This window comes from Acinonyx jubatus, chromosome B3, assembly GCF_027475565.1.
Source record: "Acinonyx jubatus isolate Ajub_Pintada_27869175 chromosome B3, VMU_Ajub_asm_v1.0, whole genome shotgun sequence".
Classification (NCBI taxonomy): domain Eukaryota; kingdom Metazoa; phylum Chordata; class Mammalia; order Carnivora; family Felidae; genus Acinonyx; species Acinonyx jubatus.
The window spans coordinates 59,156,553-59,179,602 of record NC_069386.1 but is presented as its reverse complement, the minus strand read 5'-3'; the positions used below and the strand labels follow the sequence as shown (position 1 = coordinate 59,179,602).

At 37.5% G+C, this 23,050-nt stretch overlaps 1 protein-coding gene across 1 annotated transcript in view; it reads right to left on the bottom strand.

Annotated features, from left to right (window-relative positions):
• Positions 1-3,015: 3,015 nt before the first annotated feature.
• The window catches only part of UBR1 (ubiquitin protein ligase E3 component n-recognin 1), a 130,707-nt gene continuing 110,672 nt past the window's right edge, over positions 3,016-23,050 (bottom strand). The window contains exons 41-47 of the mRNA XM_015064866.3: positions 21,900-22,033; positions 20,495-20,603; positions 17,995-18,051; positions 15,681-15,758; positions 7,040-7,210; positions 5,641-5,742; positions 3,016-3,444 (exon numbers count right to left, since the gene is read on the bottom strand). Of these exons, the coding sequence (XP_014920352.1) occupies positions 3,303-3,444; positions 5,641-5,742; positions 7,040-7,210; positions 15,681-15,758; positions 17,995-18,051; positions 20,495-20,603; positions 21,900-22,033 (793 nt within the window). The 3' untranslated portion in view covers positions 3,016-3,302. The remainder of the gene's footprint in view (positions 3,445-5,640; positions 5,743-7,039; positions 7,211-15,680; positions 15,759-17,994; positions 18,052-20,494; positions 20,604-21,899; positions 22,034-23,050) is intronic.

The following is a 23,050-nucleotide window of genomic DNA, read 5'->3' as shown; positions in this document are numbered from 1 at the left end:
GTGTGTGTCTCTCACTCTCTCTCAAAAATAAACATTGAAAAAATTTATTAAAAAATAAACATTTATAAATAAATAGAAATATAATTATTTTTCAGCTGATTTTTAAAATCTCCATTTTTGGGCAATGTTTTATAATGTATTTAATTCATTAGTATAGTACTGAATATAAAAAATTCTCTCTAGGGGCACCTGGGTGGCTTAGTCAGTTAAGTGTCTGACTTTGGCTCAGGTCATGATCTCACCGTTTATGAGTTCGAGCCCTGTATCGGGCTCTGTGCTGATGGCTGAGAGCCTGGAGCTTGCTTCGGATTCTGTGTCTCCCTCTCTCTCAGCCTTTCTCCTGTTCATGCTGTCTCTCTCTCTCAAAAATAGATGAACATTGAAAAAAATTAAAAAAAAATTCTATCAGTTCATGCTTAAAAATTATTTACTGATGGGGGCACCTGGGTGGCTCAGTCGGTTGAGTGTCCGATTTTAGCTCAGGTCATGGTATCAGGGTTTGTGGGTATGAGCCCCATATCGGGCTCTGTGGAGCCTAGAGCCTGCCTCAGATTCTGTGTCTCCCCCCCTCTCTGTTCCTCCCCAGCTCATACTGTCTCTATCTCTCTCAAAAATAAATAAACATTAAAAATTTTTTAAAAATTAAAAAAATATATTTACTGATGGAATGTATGGTCAAAAAGTTTGGAGACCATTACACCAAATACCTATGTCTGTTAAAGAATTTGTTTGAGCTGAGAAGGGTAACTTTTAACTAGAGCTCCTTTCTAGGTACAGATTTTTATACTTCAAACCCAAATCCCCAAACATGAGAAGTCCCTTTTTTCTTTGTAAATATACACATATAAGATATTTTATTTCAAAAAGCACAAGGACATTATACAAGTTTTAAATTTACATTTTGCAATAAAAGATATCAATATATGCATTATTTGTATAACTTCATCATGGGTGGAATTTGAATCAGTGGTATAAACATGTCGCAGTCACTAAATATAGATCATCGTCACAGTGAACCAAAATGCATAGTTGTTATGAAATGACAAATGACCACTAAAGTGAACTCACAGCCCATACATCAACAAAATAAATTAATTATACAGATATACGTTTTTCTTCACTGTATCATTAAAATTCCTGTCAGCCCCTCACCAAAAACATGAGAAAAACATAGTTTTGGAGCCATCCTGTTGAACCAGTTCCTCCACATAACTACACTAATGAAAATAAAGTGACTTTTTGCTCATTTGTGAGTAAACTCGATAAGCATAATTAAATTATTTGCAATGATGAGGGCAGACCACTATCATATTTGAATATAATTAGAAATCCCTAGGGCTGGGGGCAGCACTGAGACACGTGTTCATCTACAGTGCAGGGGTCTGAATCAATCTCAAAAGTGGAACTCAATATGAAATGGGTTCTTTGGCAGTAAAGGTCTGACTGGCCATTACAGGATAGTCCCTCTGGCAGCCTCAGAGCTTAAGCCCAGGATTTATGAAATGAATATAAAAAGACTAGAAACAAAGTCAGTATATCTTTGTTAAATTGGGGCCAATCAGGGCAGAAGTCAGTACCTCCTGTTGCCTATTTTGGCTCAGACTTACCAAGTCAGACAATCCATCCAAAAAAATTATCTAAGAAAAAAAGGGAGATGTTCTTATCACTTAATCATACTGGCAAATTGGACAAACTGAATACTGAATTTTCTGATCCTCATTCATCAACTGTTACAGATCGCTCACTGGAGTTGTATCTATTTCCTGATACCTTCTGAATAATAATTATTCAAGTAGAAAATCATGATTGTGATTCTGATGCCTGTTCATGCCCATCCTTTACTGCAAAACCCACTTTACATAAAAAATACCAAAAAAATCTAACCCCAAATGTGCATCATCAATCACTGTGCAAATATACTTTTATTTGCTTGCCTTGGCTGAGCAAAAAGAAGACAGGAAAACATGTACACACGTATATGACGTAGTCACCAAAGGCAATATCAGATGATCTTTGAATGCATCTTTTCAAATTCATAACATTATTCCAGAGACAACAGAAGCTAAAATGGAAGATTTCAATTTATCTTCTATCTGCTGCTCATATCACAAGTTCTTGATATAAAAAGTTAAAGCCAAAAATCAAGAAGTCTATGCACAGATTCAAGAGAGCACTATTACTTATAAACAAGATGGCTCAACCACAGCATATTATAACAGGACACAGACTACTGATCACATGGCTTTTTTGGTTGTCTGTACTAGACATAAAACCAGAGTTTATGAAAACATTGTACACAGATAACGAAGGATTTGTCTTTTACAAAGACATAGGTTACAGAATTGGCTTAAATCTGATTGTTCTAATTTACAGCTGCCATGCTCCATTCATTGGGGGAATTTTCTTATCCTCATTCTATAGACAGTTTTATATCAGAACTGCCTCAGGTTTTTAAGAGTCAAACAAGAGATAAGTGAACTCATTTTAGAAACTTGCCTTTGGAAATAGAAAGCATAATTTCAAAACTTAACAAAGCTATTTGTGGTAAAAGGAGAGGATTACAGTTTCTTTGGCCCATCAGGGATGAATAATGAATACATTATCCTAACTCTTCTTGAGGTCTACTGTGGGAAAAAAGCTTTTCCACAGTGGCAGAAATTTGTCTTACAAGTGGCAACTCTGTCCATAGAACTGTTTAATTTCTGGCTGAAACACTAAGTGGCACATTACGGGGAATTCCTTAAAAGAAATTTACTCTTCTGAAAACTTTCTCAACTGAAGTATACTGCATGGTTTCTGCAATTCCTCTTGAGCTGCAAGGAAGACTACCACAGATTAGAATCTTGTCAGTGTTCCAATGTCAGCTAAACGAAACTTGGGTGTGTGTGGGAAATACCAAATACAGAACTGTAGAAGAGTTAGCCAACATATAAAAATGTCCATGACTGCTTGATGTGACTTCATTTACCAGGTGAATGAAATGACATGAAATGGGACAGATTATGAAGGGAAATGAGTTTTCTGGAAATAGCACAGTGAGACATTTGGGGTGAAGAAGCATTTTTTTAGTGTTCTGGAACATGAAACATTAATCTATGTCATCCTTTCACTCCTTTAAGCATATTTTCACTAATTGAAAGCAATACTCCATTAAGGAATATTTTATTAATGTATGCAAATCTGGACATGGAGCAAAAGACCCTCCAACCCTTCCCCAGCCCTCAGAAAGAAAGATCTCCATAATTTTCAATCAGTCTTCATTACTGTCTTCACTTGTGATTGTCCCAAGGCAGAGTTGAAGCTCACAATAACTGCCAGTTGAATCCAAATAACATCTGATTAGTTTCCTGGCTCCTAGCAATCTCTTCTATAATGCAGTGCTGTTGCCACACCAAATGGAGCTTCCGATACCGTTCACGAGATAAATGAAGGGGATTGCCCCTCCTTCAGGAAAACAAAAAACACCAACATGTAAGTTCGAATCAAATAACTGCCCATATCTTTATTGCCTAAATTAGTTCAAACTTTAAAAAAAAATTTTTTTGGGGGGTGGGGGGCTCCTGGGTGGCTCAGTCAGTTAAGCATCCAACTTTGGCTCAGGTCATGATCACAGTTTGTAGGCTTGAGCCCCGCACTGGGCTCCGTGCTGAAAGCTCAGAGCCTGGAGTCTGCTTCAGAGTCTGTGTCTCCCTCTCCCTCTTTGCCCCTTTCCCGCTTGTGCTTTCTCTCTCTCTCTCTCAAAAATAAATAAAAACATAAAAATAAATAAATAAATAAATTTTTTTAGAAATAAAAAAAATTTTAATGCTTATTTATTTTTGAGAGAGAGGGGGAGAGACAGACAGATAGAGCACAAGCAGGGGAGGGGCAGAGAGAGAGGCAGACAGAATCTGAAGCAGGCTCCAGGTTCTGAGCTGTCAGCATAAAGCCCATTGTGGGGCTCGAGCTCACAAGCTGTGAGATCATGACCTGAGCCGAAATCAGTTGCTTAACTGATTGAGCCACCCAGGCGAGATATTCTTAGAGCAGGGGGGATAATTACAAGAGGGTTTCAAAACGGATATTCTCCCTTCACTACTGATCACCATGAACTTAATACGTTACTTAGCTGATGAAGCAGAAATTTACTCCTTGATTACTCAGAAAATAGGCAAAGTATATCATGGGCATTATTAGGCCTTATTTATTTATTTATTTATTTATTTATTTATTTAATTTATTTTCAATATATGAAATTTATTGTCAAATTGGTTTCCATACAACACCCAGTGCTCATCGCAAAAGGTGCCCTCCTCAATACACATCACCCACCCTCCCCTCCCTCCCACCCCCCATCAACCCTCAGTTTGTTCTCAGTTTTTAACAGTCTCTTATGCTTTGGCTCTCTCCCACTCTAACCTCTTTTTTTTTTTTCCTTCCCCTACCCCATGGGTTTCTGTTAAGTTTCTCAGGATCCACATAAGAGTGAAAACATATGGTATCTGTCTTTCTCTCTATGGCTTACTTCACTTAGCATCACACTCTCCAGTTCCATCCATGTTGCTACAAAGGGCCATATTTCGTTCTTTCTCATTGCCATGTAGTACTCTGGAAAGCAGTGTGGAGGTTCCTCAGAAAATTAAAAATAGACCTACCCTATGACCCAGCAATAGCACTGCTAGGAATTTACCCAAGGGATACAGGAGTACTGATGCATAGGGGCACTTGTACCCCAATGTTTATAGCAGCACTCTCAACAATAGCCAAATTGTGGAAAGAGCCTTAATGTCCATCAACTGACGAATGGATAAAGAAATTGTGGTTTATTAGACCTCATTTAAATGGACAATGAGATTTATAACCCGAAGCAGCTTTATTCTTTTTTTGGGTACTTAGTCTGATAGAGCTTTAATGGCTTTTCAGCTTCATACAGTGTATTTAGCTTTAATTTCTGGTTTTTGTATAGTACAGATTAAGTCTGAGGTGTAGAATACTAAGCCCTCAAATTATATTCTGCTTCTCAGAAATATTTGCTTATTGTTGTCTTTATGACACAAAAAAAACTTGCTGGTGATTAGCAAATATTTAAATAAAACCACTCCCCATCAATTCTAAGGTTGTACAGTTTGTAACACTGTAGAGCAGCTAATCCAAAATGACTAAAATTTGGCCGTTGCCAGTAATGGAGAACTGTGAGATTCTCATTCTGGAGGCACTCAAGTGTCTCAGCTGATTGGGGATTTTCAAATTGCCTAATTAATTTAAAAATTCTGCTTCTTTGTACCTTTCTGGAACAACTCAGATTTCTTATCCTCAGTCATTAACTACTTTGAACCACTCAGCCTTTTTCTCCCTTAATCCAAAATCTACCTCCATACATAATTCTGTAGAAAGGTTGCTTAAAAATAACATAACATTCAAACATTAGAACAGCTGGGTGTCTTTAATTTTGGAAAAGTATTACCTTCACATTCTAAAGCAGCACAAAGCTGTTCAAAATTATGTGCTCCTCAGGGTCATATCATATTTAATATTTTTAATTTGCAACTATTTAAAAATATCTTTCAATATTTAGCATTAGTTTCTGTGTTTAAAGGACTGTTACCATCCATATACAATAATGTGACTACAATGAAACAAACAAACAAAAACTAATCTTACTTCAGGCCAGGGTCTGTTTCTCCATATTCATCCAAATAAGGGGCTGGATAGGCACAGCCTCTGGCTTTACCTTCAACCAGAACTACTCTGCATTCTCGGATTCTGAAGGACAAAAGAACCAAGAGGAAATATTATTAACTGCATGAGTGCAAATGATAGGCACTGCATCAAAATTAATCTAGAGAAAAGATATGGCCAGTATCTGTCAGGAATTCAGTATAAAGACAGTAAACATAGACAAATAGACTAAACTGTGTTTTGTCTAAAAAAAGACAGTGAATATTGTTATTTTTATTGACATTATGGGAAAAATCAATGGATTTAGGGAAACGGGACCATTAATACTGACTGAATATACTGAAGAGAGGAAGGAAGCTGTCCTACTTGAACCACAGATACCATGGAAAATGATGGCCAGTGTTGTTTCTGTTCTGTTTCCTGACCCACGATCTGGAGTGGGAGGGAGCTAAACAGAAGCACAGAACAATATCTGATAACTTTGGGCCAGAAAAGAACGTCAGCTAGGCAAGTGTTAATTAAGCCTTTTCTGGTCAGAGCCAGCCTCCAATAGTGCAAATTATAAAGAATCACTGCCACTTTGAAGGTACTTGGGACTCTTACAGTAGAGAAATGAAGACATACAAATAATGTTTGGGTATGTATATACAGAAGGGATAGGTACTATAGAGTGACATAACAAAATAAGCAGTTGGAATAGGTAGTGGGTTTATTTGCTATAGGTTCCCTAAAAAAAGAAAATAGGTATTTGGATGTGGCTTCCATGCATTCATTCACATTTTCCAACAGATGCCTACAGGCAATGGTTAGGGAGACGTGGGCTTACATAAACAGAAACTACAGTACATGGGGAGATGGAAAGAAAAAGCACACGCATCCACTTTGAATTTTCTCTCTCAGGCAACTTGCACTCTTTCATAAACATGAAATAACTATGTTCCACTCTCAGTCTTTTGCAGAGAGACCAGGGAAAACAACAGTTGCTTTGACAGAGGAAATGAAGAAAATGAAAATATTCAAAGGACAACTTAAAATAGCAATGTACAGGTACTTTTTAAATATACTTGTTTTTAGGACTCCAAGCCCTTTCATTGTACCTGAGTGTTCTGTAACACCAGAGTAATCAATGCAAAGTCTATCATGCTTAAGACATTTCACAAAAAAATTAAAATGTGGACAGAATCCTATGGGTTTTTTTGTTTGTCTGTTTTGATTTGGGTTTTTTTGTTTGTTTTTGTTTTTTACTTATTCTGTAATATCTTCTCTAATGCAATTTCATGTGATCATTTCCTATCAACACACTATCCTACCATAATAGCTTCCAGATTGGATCTAGATTCCCTAAATTCATTATGAAGATTCCAAAACACTCACTACTCACTTTAGGAAAATGCAGACTCCAGCTCCACAGTGAAGTGCATGAAAAATGCAAGCTCCAACCTCTTCCCCATTCACAATTTCTTGGCAGCAAATGTTCTGAGAACACAGTATGGCTCCACAGAAAAGACAGAGGACAGGGTGCTTTCGTTCATCATCTGCAGACCGTGGGCACCTCAAAGGGAAAGAAAACAATCAGTGTGGTGGATAAACAATAAAAGCATGACATATCCAGTTAGCAATGAAATGTGTTCATCACTGGCTGCTTTGTAGCAAACAAAGATCCTAAAACACAAGAAAACATTTAATTAGGTGATTCTTCTTTAATAAGGACGTAACAAAACAATCTCCTGATTAAGAAGATTTACTATTAAGTATATAGTGTCCTGATAATTCCATAGTTTGGCCATTAAATATGCCTCACTGACATTGTGATACATTTATAGAATCCAGTCTTCATCTGACATGACCAACTTATAGTCAGCTCCCTCCTCTGGATTGGTTTAGTCAAACTTATGTCCTCAATATCAGAGGAATATGACCTTTTTAGGTGTACAATTTTTTTTTTTTTTTAATCACAATGTGCAGTAAGGGTTCAGACACATTTCCTGTCCATTTAAGTATTGAGATCTTTAGGGCTGAAATGAGAGACTGTAGTCTTAAAGTTGATATACCCTCCATCTGGGAAACAAAGCAAGTCTTTAGGAAGGAAAAAGTGACAGAGTTGACTTGCTTGAACCAAGCAGTACTTTGAGATCTGCCATTTTATGTAGTAGTATGCTATAGCCTTGCTACAATGCCCCCCAAAGGAGGCGGATCATTCTCTGAATTAAAGTGATAATGGCCACCCTGGAAAAAAGGAGCTTTCCACCCCTATCTCTGCCTTACAATGGACATAACAGAAACATCCAGAATTCCTTTATTTGGGCAGTAAAAAAATAAATGCAACCACTAAGCTGAGATCCAATGAGGTCAGAATAAAGAGCACCAAAATAATCTCCAATAGGGCGTTAACAGTTTATTCTCTGATCCCTTGTTTTTCAGCGAAGATAAGAAAACCACCACCACTGTCTACTAGGAGCAGAAAGACTCTGTGCATAGATATTCCACCCATCTTCTGTAGATGAGGGGACTATTTCACTTCTAGGGGAAAGAATATAATTATAGCTCTTTTTGGATAAAGCTAGTATCTTTCACCTTTAGTTAAGGATGGCTGAGTCCTAGTCTCTAGTATCCTACAGAGGAAAATAAAGGTGATACCTAAAGTATAGTAACCAAGCAGCTTACCCTCCTATGGCAGAAATAGCTCAGTCTTTTTTTTTTTTTTTTTTTGAGAGAAGGCGCAAGTGAGTGAGGGGCAGAGAGGGAGGGAGAGGGAGGGAGAGGGAGGGAGAGAGTGGGGGGAGAGAGAGAGAGACAGAGACAGAGACAGAGGGAGAGAGAAGAGGAGCTCACCTGACAGGGCTCGAGCTCACCAGAAGTTGAGCTCAAACTCAGGAACCACAAGATCATGCCCTGAGCCGAAGTCAGATGCTTAACCAACTGAGCCACCCATGTGACCCAGTCTTTTATTTATTTTTTAGGTTTATTTACTTATTTTCAGAGACAGTTTATGTCCTCAATATGACCTTGTTAGGTATACAATTAAAAAAAAAATTTTTAATGTTTACTATTGTGAGAGAGAGACAGAGAGACAGAGCACAAGTAGGGGAGGGGGCAGAGAGAGGGAGACACAGAATTCAAATCAGGCTTCAGATCTGTAGCTGTCAGCACAGAGCCTGATGTGGGGCTCAAACCCATGAACTGTGAGATCATGACCTTAGTCAAAGCCAGATACTTAACTGACTGAGCCACTCAGGTGCCCCCAAATTTTTTTGTTTTATCATGATGTGCAGCAAGGGTTCAGACACATTTCCCATCCATTTTGTTGAATGTGGGTAGAGAATACAAGTGGGGGTGGGGAGAGTGGGAGAGAGAATCTCAATCAGGCTCCACGTGGAGCCTGACACAGGGCTCAATCTCATGACAGTGAGACCATGACCAGAGCCAAAATCAAGAGTGGGACACTTAACCGACTGAGCCATCCAGGTGCCCCCAAATGGCTCAGTCTTAACAGAAACTGATGGTGACAATAAAACTGGAGGAGATCATCAGATTTACTTTCATTTTTACTTGAAACCAGTAAGTAGTAATATCATCCAGGGGGATCTTCACTGTGATTAATGACTAACACTTTTCTCACATCCTCCTAAGAGCGAACAGTGATACTCTTTAATGCCAGGAAGATAATACTTATTCACTGGGATTCTGTGGTAGCAATACAGCCCTAAGATTAGGGGAATCACTGAATTTAGAGCTGGATGCAATCTCTGACATCACCTAGCTAATTTTTTGAGGGCTGGGAGGTAAATGATGCAACCATTTCTTTAGGTGGCTGAACTTAACCTGCATGAGACAAGCAGCAAGGTAGCTAATACCAAGGTGAGTTCTATCTAGTAACAGAGACTGGAGAATGGGCTGCCCAAGGTCCTGCTGGGCCAGTTAAACTCCCTGGCTTCAGGGTTCAAAGCAGGGGTTATAACTGAATATGAGAATTTCCTCAGTCATGCTGTAGGGTAGTGATTCTCAGAGTAGGCCACCGTTGGGTTCTTCAAGCCCTAAAAATGATGATACACTGCAATCCCTATTTTTGGCCCCTTCAAATGACAGCAAGTTATTTAACTTATGATTAAGGACTTTGCACACCAAAATAGTCACTTTGCACACCAAGGCAGTTCATTAGAATTATTGATATCCTTAAAACAAAATTTAAGAATTCTTTGTGTTTTCTGAGAACTCCAAGTAAAGTTTATTAAGAAGTTTGGCAGCTGTGCAATGCTTACTTAATATTACATAACTCCTAACTGAGCTTAGGAATCCCTGCAGTTTAGGAAAAAGATGCTGTGTTACTGGTACATCAGCAATGAATTCTCGAATAGGCTTTGATTTTCAGACTGCTGACATTCTTGCCTTCTAATTACAAGTTACTGCTCATTTCATGTCATCATTATTAATCTGATTTGCTATGGGTGATGGTGTGATGCCACCTGAGTGTCAAGGATACATAATTGCATCAATTATGGCCTATTGGAATTTTGGCCTATTATTTCCAAGACATGATGCATTGTGATTCAAATATGAAATATTCACACACCAATGGTTAAGGCAGGTATCAACAGAATTTCTATAGGGACATTACATCGGTGGTACGTAGCTCATGAATTTATGCTATTTGAATAACTTACGTCATATTTAGCAAGTGTAAACTGTTACTTTATAGGATATTATTTTATCATACAGAATAAGGTATTTAAGGTCATGCTATTTTCTTACAAAGGTAACTAATGGGTAATTCATACATGATATTAGTAATGAGTATAATGTAACTAGTGTATTTTACTTCTCACCAGTCTTTATCATCCAGATTTTTTTTTTGGAAAATAATCAGTGAAAAGGAAGAGGAAGATAAAAGAAGGTCTAAGAAACACTGTTTTACATTAGGTTTAAATCTGATTGAGGTGTGTGTGTGGTGGGGGGCATGGTGCCACACAAAGCTAAGGAGGTTTACTCCTCTCTCTAGTATCAGGCTTAAACCTGAGCCACAATGCTATTATTTGTTTTACTGTAATAATGGGCTTCCATATAAGATTTTGCTTGGAAAAAAAAAGTGGGGGTTCTTCAGTGTTATTTCAGTGAGGATGTGGTCACCTCACTGTAATGCACATAAAACAGTGCTTAAAGACACACATATAAAAGATATTTCTAAGAGAACTACTTGTTTGTGAAGTTGAAAATAGGGTTATTTCAGTGGATGGATGTGTTGACCACACTTGTACATGTAAAGATACATGAATAAATGATTCTTCAAGTGCTTAAAAAAACACAAAAGGCTCCTGTAGCTTAAAAAAAAAAATTGAGGAGAGATGTCATAGAAGATGGTGGAGTAAGGAGCTCCAGGAATTGGTTCCTCTACCAATACAACTGTTGATCTGGCAAAAACTGTCTGAAGCAACTATTTTGGAACTTGGAATCTAGGTGATCATTGCAGCATCCACAGGAGTGCTTAACAAAGAAAGAGGCTGGTAAATTATAGTAAATTTTGGCTTTTTGTGTAGTGGCTACCACCCCCTCAAAAAAATGAGGGTTGTCCTCAAAACTCAGGGTTGTTTACTTCTTCCTGGCAGTTCACTCAGGGGCTGACACACACACTGGCTATTGTTTCAACTTCTATGGGCTGAAGGGACTTCCTTGGTGGTGATGGCAGAGGGGACTTAAAGAGACAGAATATTCTTTATATTTTTTCTTATTGGATCCAGAAATTTAAGGAAATCTGTCAGTTCACTGGCTGATGGCAGCAAAACTGGAACAGAGACTTCAGTGAACACATAATAAGGAATACAGTCTCTGCAAAAACCAGTTTGGTCACTAAACAAACAGACAACTACAGCCTTCATCAAGTAACAGTGGCAATTCCAGGGGAGGGGGTAGAATCTGATTTCCAGAGCTACTACATTACAATATTCAAAACGTCCAGTTCTCACCAAAACTCACAAAGCTTACAAAGCAACAGAAATGATGGCTTATTCACAGGAAAAAAAGAAACTGACAGAAATCATCCCTGAGGAAGCCCAGACATGACACTTGTTAATAATCAAAGATCCTAAATTAACTCTTAAATGAGTTCAAAGAGCTGATGGAAACCATTGACAAAGAACTAAAGGAAATTAGGAAAACACATGAAAGAGTAGGAAATACCAGCAAAGAGAAATTATAAAAAAAAGAAACAAATAGGAAAGTACAACAGCTGAAATAAAAAACCTACTAAAGGGGTTTAACTGCATATCTGAGCTGGCAGAAGAATCAGTGAATTTTAAGATGGGATAGTTAAAATTACTGAGGAAGAGGAGCAGAAAGAAATAAGAATGAATAAAAAGGAACAGAGGGATTTATGGGGCACCATCAAGCATACCAACATACACACATATTATGAGAGTCACAGAAGGAGAAGCAAGTGAAAAAATATTTTTTTGAAGAAATAATGGCCCAAACTCCTCAAATTTGTTGAAAAACATGAATTTACATGTCAGGAGTGAAACTGAACTACAAATAGGACAAATTCAAAGAGATTCACACAGAAGACATATTATGATCAAGCCGTCAAAAGTCAGAGACAAAGAAAGAAGCTTGTAAGCAGCAAGAAAAGCAATTCATCACATACAAGGAATCCTCAATAAAATTAACAGCTGAAACCATGGAGGCTAGAAGGCAGTAGGATACATGTAATGTCCTCAAAGAAAAAAAAGCTGTCAACTAAGAATTCTACATCTGCCAAAACTATCTTTTAAAAACAAAGGAAAAATGAAGACATTCCCAGACCAACAAATGCTAAGGAAGTTCATCGCTGCTAGGCCTGTCTTACAAGAAGTAATAAAGGGAGTCCTTCAAGCCAAAACAGAAATACACCAATGGCAACTTGCAGCCATATAAAAAAAATATAGATAACTGGTAAAACTAACTACACATGTAAGTATAAAAGCTAGTATTATTATAACTTTGGAAAAATGACTCCTCTTTTTTTGTTTACTCTATTATTTAAAAGACAAATGAACAAACCATCATTATAAATCTACATTAACATGCACAGAACGCATAAAAATGTAATCTGTGACCTCAACGACATAAAGAAGGGAGAAAAAATTAGAAAGGAACAGTTAATTATGCAGCTGAAACTATGATGTTGTCAAGTCAAACTAAATTTAGAATGTTAAAAAAAAATAAATTTAGGATGTTAACTGTAATCTCTATGGATACCCAGGTAAGTTGTAGGGTACACACAAAAATCAACTGTGTTTCAATACACCAGCAACGGAACAATCCAAAAAGGAAATTAAGAAAAATAATTGCAGGGGCGCCTGGGTGGCTCTGTTGGTTAAGTGTCTGACTCTTGGTTTTGGCTCAGGTCATGATCTCACGGTTTCATGAGTTTGAGCCCCATGTTGGGCCCCATGCTGACAGTGCGGAGTCTGCTTGGGATTCTCTGTCTTCCTGTCCCTCTGCCACTCCCCCACTTGCATGGTCTCTCTCTCAAAATAAATAAATAAACTTAAAAAAAAAGATAAATAATTTCATTCACAATAGCATCCAAAATACTAAAATATCCAGGAATAAATTTAACCAAAGAGGGCAAGACTTGTACACTGGAAACTACAAAATACTGCAGAAAGAAATTAAAGAAGGTCTAAATATGGGAAGGCATCCATGTTCATGGACTGGAGTACTTAATGTTATTAAGATGGCAATACTCCCCAAAGTAATCTATAGGATTAATTTAATCTCTATTAAAATTCTAACTGCCTTTTTGCAGAAATGGAAAAGCCAATCCTCATATTTGTATGTAACTGCAAGGGGCCCCAAATAATTAAAACAACACTGAAAAAGAAAAAGTTGGAAGGCTCACATGTAACAATTTTAAAACTTCTTTTACAAAGCTATAGTAACTTAAAAGTGTGGTACTAGCATAAGGATAGACAGACATAGAGACCAATGGAACAGACTTTAGGATTTAGAAAGAAACCCAAACATCACTGACCAACTGATTTTCAACGTGGGTGCCAAGACTATCCAATAAGGGAAGAATAGTCTCTTAAAAAATGGTGCTGTGATAAGTGGAAACCACATGAAAAAAAAAAAAAAAAAAAGAATGAAGCCGGACTTCCTGCTTTATTCCAAAAATTAACTCAAAACAGATCCACAGCTTAAATACAGAACTAAACTATAAAACTATTAAGAATAGACTGAAAGAGAACAGAATAGGCCACCCCAAAGTATGCTGCTTTGGCATAATGATTATTTTGAATTAAAGTTACTTAAGAAACAGCAGATGCAAAAAGGACACTCTGACACCTCTTTTGTTCTCCTGAAAGCAGGAAATAAATCTCCCATGTGAAGGTATCCTCCCTATACCAGAAGGATAGAAAATACCCTTACTGCCAAAGTTAGGGAAATCAAAGTCAAGAAGGCTGTATATATAAACTCTCTTACTTCTTCATTAATTTGGTACTCTAAGTGTAAACTCCTTTGTTTTGTCAAATCTTCACAAATAATTGTTTCTTTAACTATAAAGTATAAACCTAGTTTCTTCTTTGAGTCACGTATCTCTGTGATCTCCCATATATATGAAATTAAATTGGTTTTTCTCCTATTAATCTGAGAGAGAGAATCCCAAGCAGGCTCCACACTGCCAGCATGGAGCCTGATGCAGGGTTCAAACTCATAAACTGAGATTGTGACTCGAGCTGAAGTCAAATGCTTAACCAACTGAGCTGCCCAGGCATCCCTCTCATATTATTCTGTCTTATGTCAATTTAATTATTTGACTAGAGGGAAGAACAGAGAGGGAGGAACAGAGAGGGAAGAAAGGAAGAGTCTCCTTCCCCTTCAGTATAAAGAAATCTTACAACTCAACAACAAAACAGACAGTCCAATTACAAGATGGGCAAAGGGCTTGAACAGGCATTTCTCCAAAGAACATACACAAATGTCCAAAAAGCACATAAAAAGATGTTCAACATCAGTGGTCATTTAGAAAATGTGTATTAGGGCACCTGGGTGGCTCAGTTGGTTAAGCATCCAACTTGATTTCAGCTCAGGTCATGATCTCATGGTTCATGAGTTTATGCCCCATGTCGAGCTGTGCACTGACAGAGCAGAGCCTGCTTGATAGTCTCTCTCTCTCCCTCTCTGCCCCTCATGTGCTCTCTCTCTCAAAACTTACACTGCTGATGGAAATGTAAAATGGGACAGCCATTTATGGAAAACTGCTTACTGGCAACTCAAAGAGTTAAACATAGAATTACCATAATGACCCAATAATTCTACTCCTAGGAATATATATAAGAAAAATGAAAATATATGCCCACATAGAAACTTGTACATGAATGTTTACAGTAGCATTATTCATAATAATCAAAAGAGGGAAACAACCTAAGTGCTCATCAATGGATAAATGCATAAACAAACTCTGTATATGCATACAATGGAATATTTAAGATTTTATTTTTAAGTAATAGCTATACCTAACAGGGGGCTCAAATTCCACCGACTAAGCCAGCCAGGCACCCCTACAGTAGAATATTATTTAGCCAAGAAAGGGCTGAATACATGCTACAACTTGGATGGACTTCAAAAACTACACTATGTGAAAGCAGCAAGACACAAAAAATCATATGATACCTTTTATATGATATATAGAGAGTAGGCAAATTCATAGAGACAGAAAGCAGATTATTGATTACCAGGGGACTGGGAAAGAGGAAAATGGGGTGTGATTACTTAGTGGATACAAGGTGTTTCTCTGGGATGATGAAAAAGTTTTCAAACTAGAGAGAGGTGGTGGTTGCACAACATTGTGCAGACACTAAATTGTATTGAATTGTATACTTTGTCATCATTAACTGTATGTTTTGTGGATCTCACCTCAATAATAAAAAAGAAATCAGCAATCACTGTTATAAAAGATGCTAAGTGGTCAATTTTTAAAAAGTTAGCTAGTGGTGGTGCATACCAATTACAAGCTTAAAATTTTTAAAAAAAATATTTCTTCTTACCTGAAATGAGAAGCTTGATTTAGGAGGCAGCTATAGTCATCAGGTAGCTCTATCAAACTATTTCTTTTTCTAGGGTATCTAGAAATATAATTTAAATGACAATTTTACTTAAGAGTAAATAAACCCATGTCAAAAACCAACTAAGTAACAGAAGGAAGAATGTCTTAAAAATAACAAAAGAACCCATACTTGCACCCCATAGTAATTCCCCCTGTTGACAACATTAAATCCAAGCATCTGAGCCTAGAATTCCAAATCTTTCATCAGCTGGTTTCCTTTCCAAACTCAACCTCCACTATTCCTGAAGACTAAATTGTTCTAGCTAGATTTCCATAATGGCTAGGAAGGTAACATAAAAAAGTTGTTAAGGATACACAGGCTTTGTAATCAGACGCAGCTACAAATCCTAAATTCTCTAGTATCTAACAAGTCACTGAACCCAAGCCTGTATTTCATGGTCTGTAAACTAGAGGATGAATATATGATACTTTCTCAGTCATAAGGCACACTATCAATTTAATAATAAATTTTTGAGGTGGGGGGAAGAAATATAAAAGACTCATGCTGATTTAAGAAATGTCAAATATAAATAATAGAATCAAGAAAACTCATAGAGCTGTTGAGGACTCAATAAGATACTGAAGTGGAACATAATGTACTTAGTACTTGATACATGTCTGTAAATGTTATTCATTCTTACAATATAATATGATAAAAGCCTTGCATGAATGCCATGAAGAAGAGTATCTGAATAACATGGACATTCTATCCTCAAACCACAATCAACTTAAATTCTGTAATTCCTTCTATGTTCAGCTAAAAATTATCTTCTCCAAGAGTAACCTGGCATCATTAAAAATCTTCTACTGTTTAAATTTCTATAGCATTAACAGTACATTCCATATACTATTACACTTTATGTTTTTAGTTTATGTACATAATTTGATTATAAATTACCCATGACCAAAAAGCTGTATGTGTTAGGTCTTTTAATTCTCCCCAAGTATTTTAGAACCATGCTGGGGAAATAGTAGGTGTCTAAAAGGCACATGAGGTGCGCCTGGGTGGCTCAGTCAGTTGAGCGTCGGACTTTGGCTCAGGTCATGATCTTGCAGTTCGTGAGTTCAAGCCCCACGTCGGGCTCTGTGCTGACAGCTCAGAGTGTGGAGTCTGCTTCAGATTCTGTGTCTCCCTCTTTCTCTGCCCATTCCCTGCTCATACTCTGTCTCTCAAAAATGAATAAATGTTAAAAAAATTTTTTAAAATAAAATAAATAAAAGGCACATAATGAACTGAAATAAAGGAAAAATTGTGTGAGATTAACAGTCCTAAAATATGTACTCATCTTTTAAACTTTTCTCTCTACTCTTTCTTTTCTTGGTGATGAGAATACTACTCTATCTAAGTTATAAAAGCTGCTCTATAATCTCTAAACCACTAAAGTGGGGTTAAGGGGTAGGCAGCATATGCACATTTACAGTGAAGGCTAAAGAATTTGAAAGAGTGAGAAAAGATGAGAATAGAAGGTGGCATATGCACTTTGTGTCACAATGTTTGCTTTGGCCATGGAAAAATGGTACTACTGATGTTAGCATTTAAGGCTAGGGTTCAATTACTCTGCTTGTTTACTGAAGCAATTCCATTTGAATAAAAATTAGACACATATAACATAAAGCAGGCCCTGGTGGGATACAAAGAAAACAAGCATGCAATCTGGCCTTATTGAACTTATTGTTGAGTGCTTTATGGTGCTGGCAGGTACGCATGCACACACACATATGAGAGGGTGTATTAGGAGAGACTTGTGGGATGAGGTCAGATTTGAATTGGTCCTTGAGGAAGAGGTGGATTATGACTGAGCCATAACTTAAAGAACACAGGAGGGCTGAAGAAAATTTTGTTGGGTAGTCTCTAAGTATAAAGATAGGAAGGGAAGGGGTAAAGGGAATAGTTCTATTTATATCTTACTCTATTCTCAAAAGGAAAAAAATGTTGTACAGGAATACTGTCACTACCCTCTGATTGTAATATACCAGCAGCTCCAAGATGCCATCTCCTCCTGTGCCTTTTAATATGCATGTACACGTTTAAGAAAGAGGAGCTGGTGGAGTTAAACAATTTAAGAGGGAAAGGACAGTCCCTCCAAGAAAAAAATCAATTGCAGGAAGAATCTGAATTCTGGCAAAGACCTAAGAGAAACGCAGGAAACAATGTACTGAGTAAGAATGAAGAAGACAGACTAGAAATCATATTCAGCAAACCAACTATTTTTGGAAACACAACCTGTAGGAAAGGACTAAGAAGTAAAACCAACCTGACTATGGTGCTTTTCTGCTTCAAACAGTTTAGTAAGGCAGGATCTGCACACCACCTATATGGAGAGCCAAGAGAAAAGCAAACAGGTCATCAAAACTTCAGCATAGTGTTCATGAGTGAGCCACCCTCTCCAAATCTGTCCTTTCTTTCCATGTTCCCTCCACTAGACTTCTACAATCTTGCTCCTTTGCTTTCCTTCTCTTTGTTTTTGTGTCTGCCTATTTATTTTGTCCCCTTTCTGTTATTGATTTCTTTTTTTAAGGGCTTATCAATCAAGGTCTTACTACAAAAACAGAAACCATTCTGAAGAGGGAATTTAGTACCGGGAATTGGTAATAAAGATGACAGAAGGGCTGCAAAGCCAACCAGGAGATAAAAACACAAGGTGACCCAAAGATTAGCCAGTAACAGGAAGCCACCGCCTCTCCCAGGATGGAGGAACGAAAGGAAATTGTGGTATTACTAGAAACGAGGGGCTAGGGTCACTGATGGATACTGGAACTACCGGAGACTTGGCTGATGGGAACTAGAGCCAGAGAAGAGCTACAGTCACTGGCCAGAGATACCCCACAAAGCAGAGAGAGGTGGCCTGAACACTCAGGCTTCTCTCTTCCTCCTCGCTTCCAATACCCTATTACTGCCTCCCCCAGGCTGAATACAGGCAGATGCCAACTGACAAGAAAGACTAGGCAATACGGCTTGCAAGTCTCAGTCCCCTGTACTTCTGAGCAGAGGATAAGGGGAGGCTCTGCAGGAATGGTACAAAGTGCAAGGACATTCTGTTACAAAGTTTGAATTTTTGTCATTAACCTAGAAGAGTAAGTTTAAAATGTACTGACTCCAACAACATACAAGTAAAGTCAGTATAACCTACTCTGATTGTACTCAACACAAAGCATGATGCTGATTTTTAAAGATCTGTTTTAATTCATTTTTAATCACACTGGAGATTAGAACCCCTCATAAGAAATGAAGATACACAAAAAAGAACCTAACAGAAGAGATGAGAGCACAGAAAATGTGGCAGGAGACAAGCAGACATTCACACAAATCCTGACATGGACACGGAGAAAGAAACACTAATGAAAGAAAAAGGAGAAAGGTAAAGGCAGAAAATTGAAAAAATAAAGGAAATCATGGGTGTGATCATGTGATTTATAATAATAAGTATGTATATTTAGTCTTCAACCCAGTTCCCAGCACAGGGAATTTCCTAAGTGATGACAGCAACAAAGGTGTGTTTTAGGATCCCTCCTAGGAATGGGGGCTGGGTACTGGGAGAACCAAACATGCAACAGAAGATTGGAACTTTCAGCTCTGCTACTTCAACCACCATGGAGGAAAGAGGGACTGGAGGTTGAATCAGTCACTAATGGCCACTGATTTAATCAACCATGCCTATGTAATATAGCCTCCAAAATCACCAACAGGACAGGATTTGGAGAACTTCCACATTGGTGAACATGTGGTGATTTGGGGAGGGTGGTGTGTTTAGGGAGTATGCAATCTTGGCTCCCTTTCCCTGTGCATCTCTTCCACCTGGCTGTTCCTGAGTAAACTGGTGATCTAGTAAGTAAAATGTTTCTCTGAGTTCTGTGAGCTGCTCTAGCAAATTAACTGAACCCAAGGAGGGGTCAGTGGAGCCTCTGTTCTATAGCCATTGGGTCAGGAGCACAGGTGACAACCTTGGACTTGCTAGTAGAAGCTGTCTGAAATGTGTCTGTATGTAGGCATGCCAGTCTATAGCAATGAGCCCTTAACCTGTGGGATCTGATGCTATCTCCAGGTAGACAGTGTAGGATTGAGGTGAATTGTAGGATACCCAGCCGGTGTCAGAGAAATGCCTGTTGGATATGTGGCCAAGACATCCTCCCCAAACACCCCAAACACTGGGTGTCAGAATCTGTAATGGAGGAAATAAAGTAAGAGTAACAGTAAGAATTAATTATTAAAACAATGCTACATGTCAATTATATCTCAAAAAAAAAAAAAAAAAAGATGGAAATTGTGGAAGCAAAGATAGGGAAGGACACTAGAGGTTAGGAGGGTAGACAGTGATCAGGAGGGCCAGAAATGATGAGGTAGAAAGAAAGTTTTTCTCAAAAAAAGACCCACCTCTCTCAGAGAAATTTAACTGATACATTTTGATTCACCAAATGACTTTTTTAATCCCCCTCAGGCACCCTCCTGAGATGTGTGCTACCATGTGAGATATGCTACTGTTTTAGACAGAGCCCCAATTTTGTTTCTTTTGATATTTAGTTGTGACTATGTGGCTGCTGACAACATGACCACCTCCCCCTGCTGCCCAGCCTGCCTGATGATTTATAGGAAACGGCAGCTTTAGGGAAGAGTAGTACAAGGAACGGTAATTATGGTGGGACAAGAGGAAATTCCAGCTGCCCATGGCTGCTGGACTTGTCTCCAATTCCTTGAGTGTGTGAATTAGGAACACAACAGTATAATAACCCAACAGTCACATTTTGCCCTCATAGTACCTCTGGAGGAGGGGTCTTACAGTATCCCAATATTCCTGGAAAAGCAGGAACAAATTTGTGGGTAAAGATAGATAGCTACAGAGTGCACTGTATTCTCCTTCTGCAGGATCTGCAAGAGAATAACAATACATTTAGTAAGCACATTATTCTTACCTGGTATTACAGCACCATCTAGATAAATTAATACGTGATTTTTTAAAAATGCAAAAAAACAACTACGTGGGAAGTAGCACCCCATTTACAGGCATACCAGTTCAGTTCTAGACCACCACAATAAAGCAAGTATTGCAATGAAGCAAGTCAAGTGAATTTTTGGCTTCCCAGTGATTATTAAAGTTACGCTTCTACTATTTGTAGTCTATTTAGTGTGCAACAGAATTATGCCGAAAACAAAAATGTACATACCTTAATTAAAAAATATTTTATTGCTAAAAACTGCGAACCATCATCTGGCCTTTCAGCCAGTCATAATCAATCATCACAGATCACCCTAACAAATATAATAATGATGAAAAAGTTTGAAATATTGCAAGAATAATCAAAATGTGACACAAACATGAAGTGAGCAAATGCTGTGGGAAAAATGGCACTGGCAGACTTCCTTGACGCAGGGTTGCCACAAACCTTCAATTTGTAAAAAAATGCGGTATCCGCAAAGTGCAATAAGGCAATGCGCAATATGACAAGGTATGCCTGTGTATAGAATCACAACAAACTAGATCAAATAAACCCTGCTGAACTGAGTTCAAGATACAGAAGCTGAAAGCCAATAAAGCTGACCTGTTCAGCTTAATCTCAAAGGACAAAAGGAAGAATCTCTAAACAATTTTGGTGATGCTTCCAAAATCATACAAATGTTCTGATTTTTACCCATACAAAAGAACAAGAAAGCCTTGTCTACTTTGATCTAGATTTAAGGCAAGTAAAGAAGAAAGGAAATGACTGGTACTCAAACATACATATCCTCACTTTGTTACAACAGGCCTTTCCTAGCAGCATTTTACCTCTTTTGTAGTAGTTATATGTTCAAAAGTCAAATAAGGAGTATAAAATATCATTTTCCTCCTACTTAACCAAATTGTTCTCTTCCCTAAATGCAACCAATGTTCCTAATTTTTTGCATATCCTAACAGTTATATTCTGTGTGTAGACATTTTATAAGCTCAAGTACATCAATTATACATAGATAGGAGTCCTGAGTAGGTTTTGCATATTATGAAGCTAATCTCATTTCTGGTCTCACCTTCAGCCCATACCACAGCAGGGGCACACATGTTGACAGTGAACATTGATGAAAGAGGCAGAGAACAGAAAAGTAGTTTTGCCCTCACCTTGTATTTTTGAGGTTGAAGGTAAGAAAAAATATCTATTATATCCTATTCTGAGATTTCACTTTCCTACTTACTTGTCAGCAGTTCATCAGGTGGAGTTACTCCAAGTAAATAGTGGAAAAACAAGGCAGCACAGCGAAGGTAAGGGGTGATACCATTCTTCAATGAGACCCACAAATACCAGCCAGGAATACCACACCCAATGCAGCTAAGAGGCAATAATTCCAGAACAGAACAGAATACTGATCAGACTAAACCCCTAGACTTTAAACACATCCTCATTTAAAAACATAGCTAAGTATTTAAATAATTTTTTATCCATTTAATTTTTAAACATTTAAAACATAATATTTAACTGGCAATAGCTTCTATATTTAAATCTTCTGAAAGTTTCCTAAATAAAACCACAAATCTTGTATCTTTTACCATGTAGGTTTTTATTTTATTTAATTAAAAAATAAATCAATTATTTATATTAGGATTAGCAATATGTAATAATTATTAATAATATTAATAATCATTAATTAATTTTTAAATGAGGGGCAGGCAAAAGTTTATTAGAGTATAAGAGTAAGAATAGTATGAAAGCTCCTTACAGAGAGGGGGCATATGAAAGTGAATGCCCCTACCATGTAAATTTTTAAAGCAAATAACTATTTTCTTCTTTATCCTAACCCTTATGATGAAATGTGAATCAGATATATTTATCAATAACTAACCAAAGCAGTTAAGTTAGCTAAAAAAATTAATACTTTCTTGATTTCTGTATTAAAGTTGGTGATTCATAGAGCAGTGAAAAGTACTCTATATCATAGTTGCAATGTTACAACACAAAGAGTGAACCCTAATGTAAACTATGGACTTTAGTTAACAACAATGTATTGATACTGTTTTATCATCTTTAACAAATCTACCACACTGAAGGCTGGATGTTAATTACAGCAGAAACTGGTGAGGGGAGGGAGTATACAGGAACGTTATGTACTTTCTGTTTAAATTTTCTGTAAGCCTAAGCCTAATAAAACAGCTCTAAAAAATAAAGTCTAGTAACACACACACACACACACACACACACACACACACACTGTCTCTCTCTCTCTCTCTCTCTCTCTCTCTCTCTCTTTCTCCCCCCCCCCTCCCTCCCTCTTCCTCTCTCTTCAGTACCTAACTAAAAAACAAAACAAAACAGAACCTAAATAAAAATTGATGAAGAAGATGAAAGCAA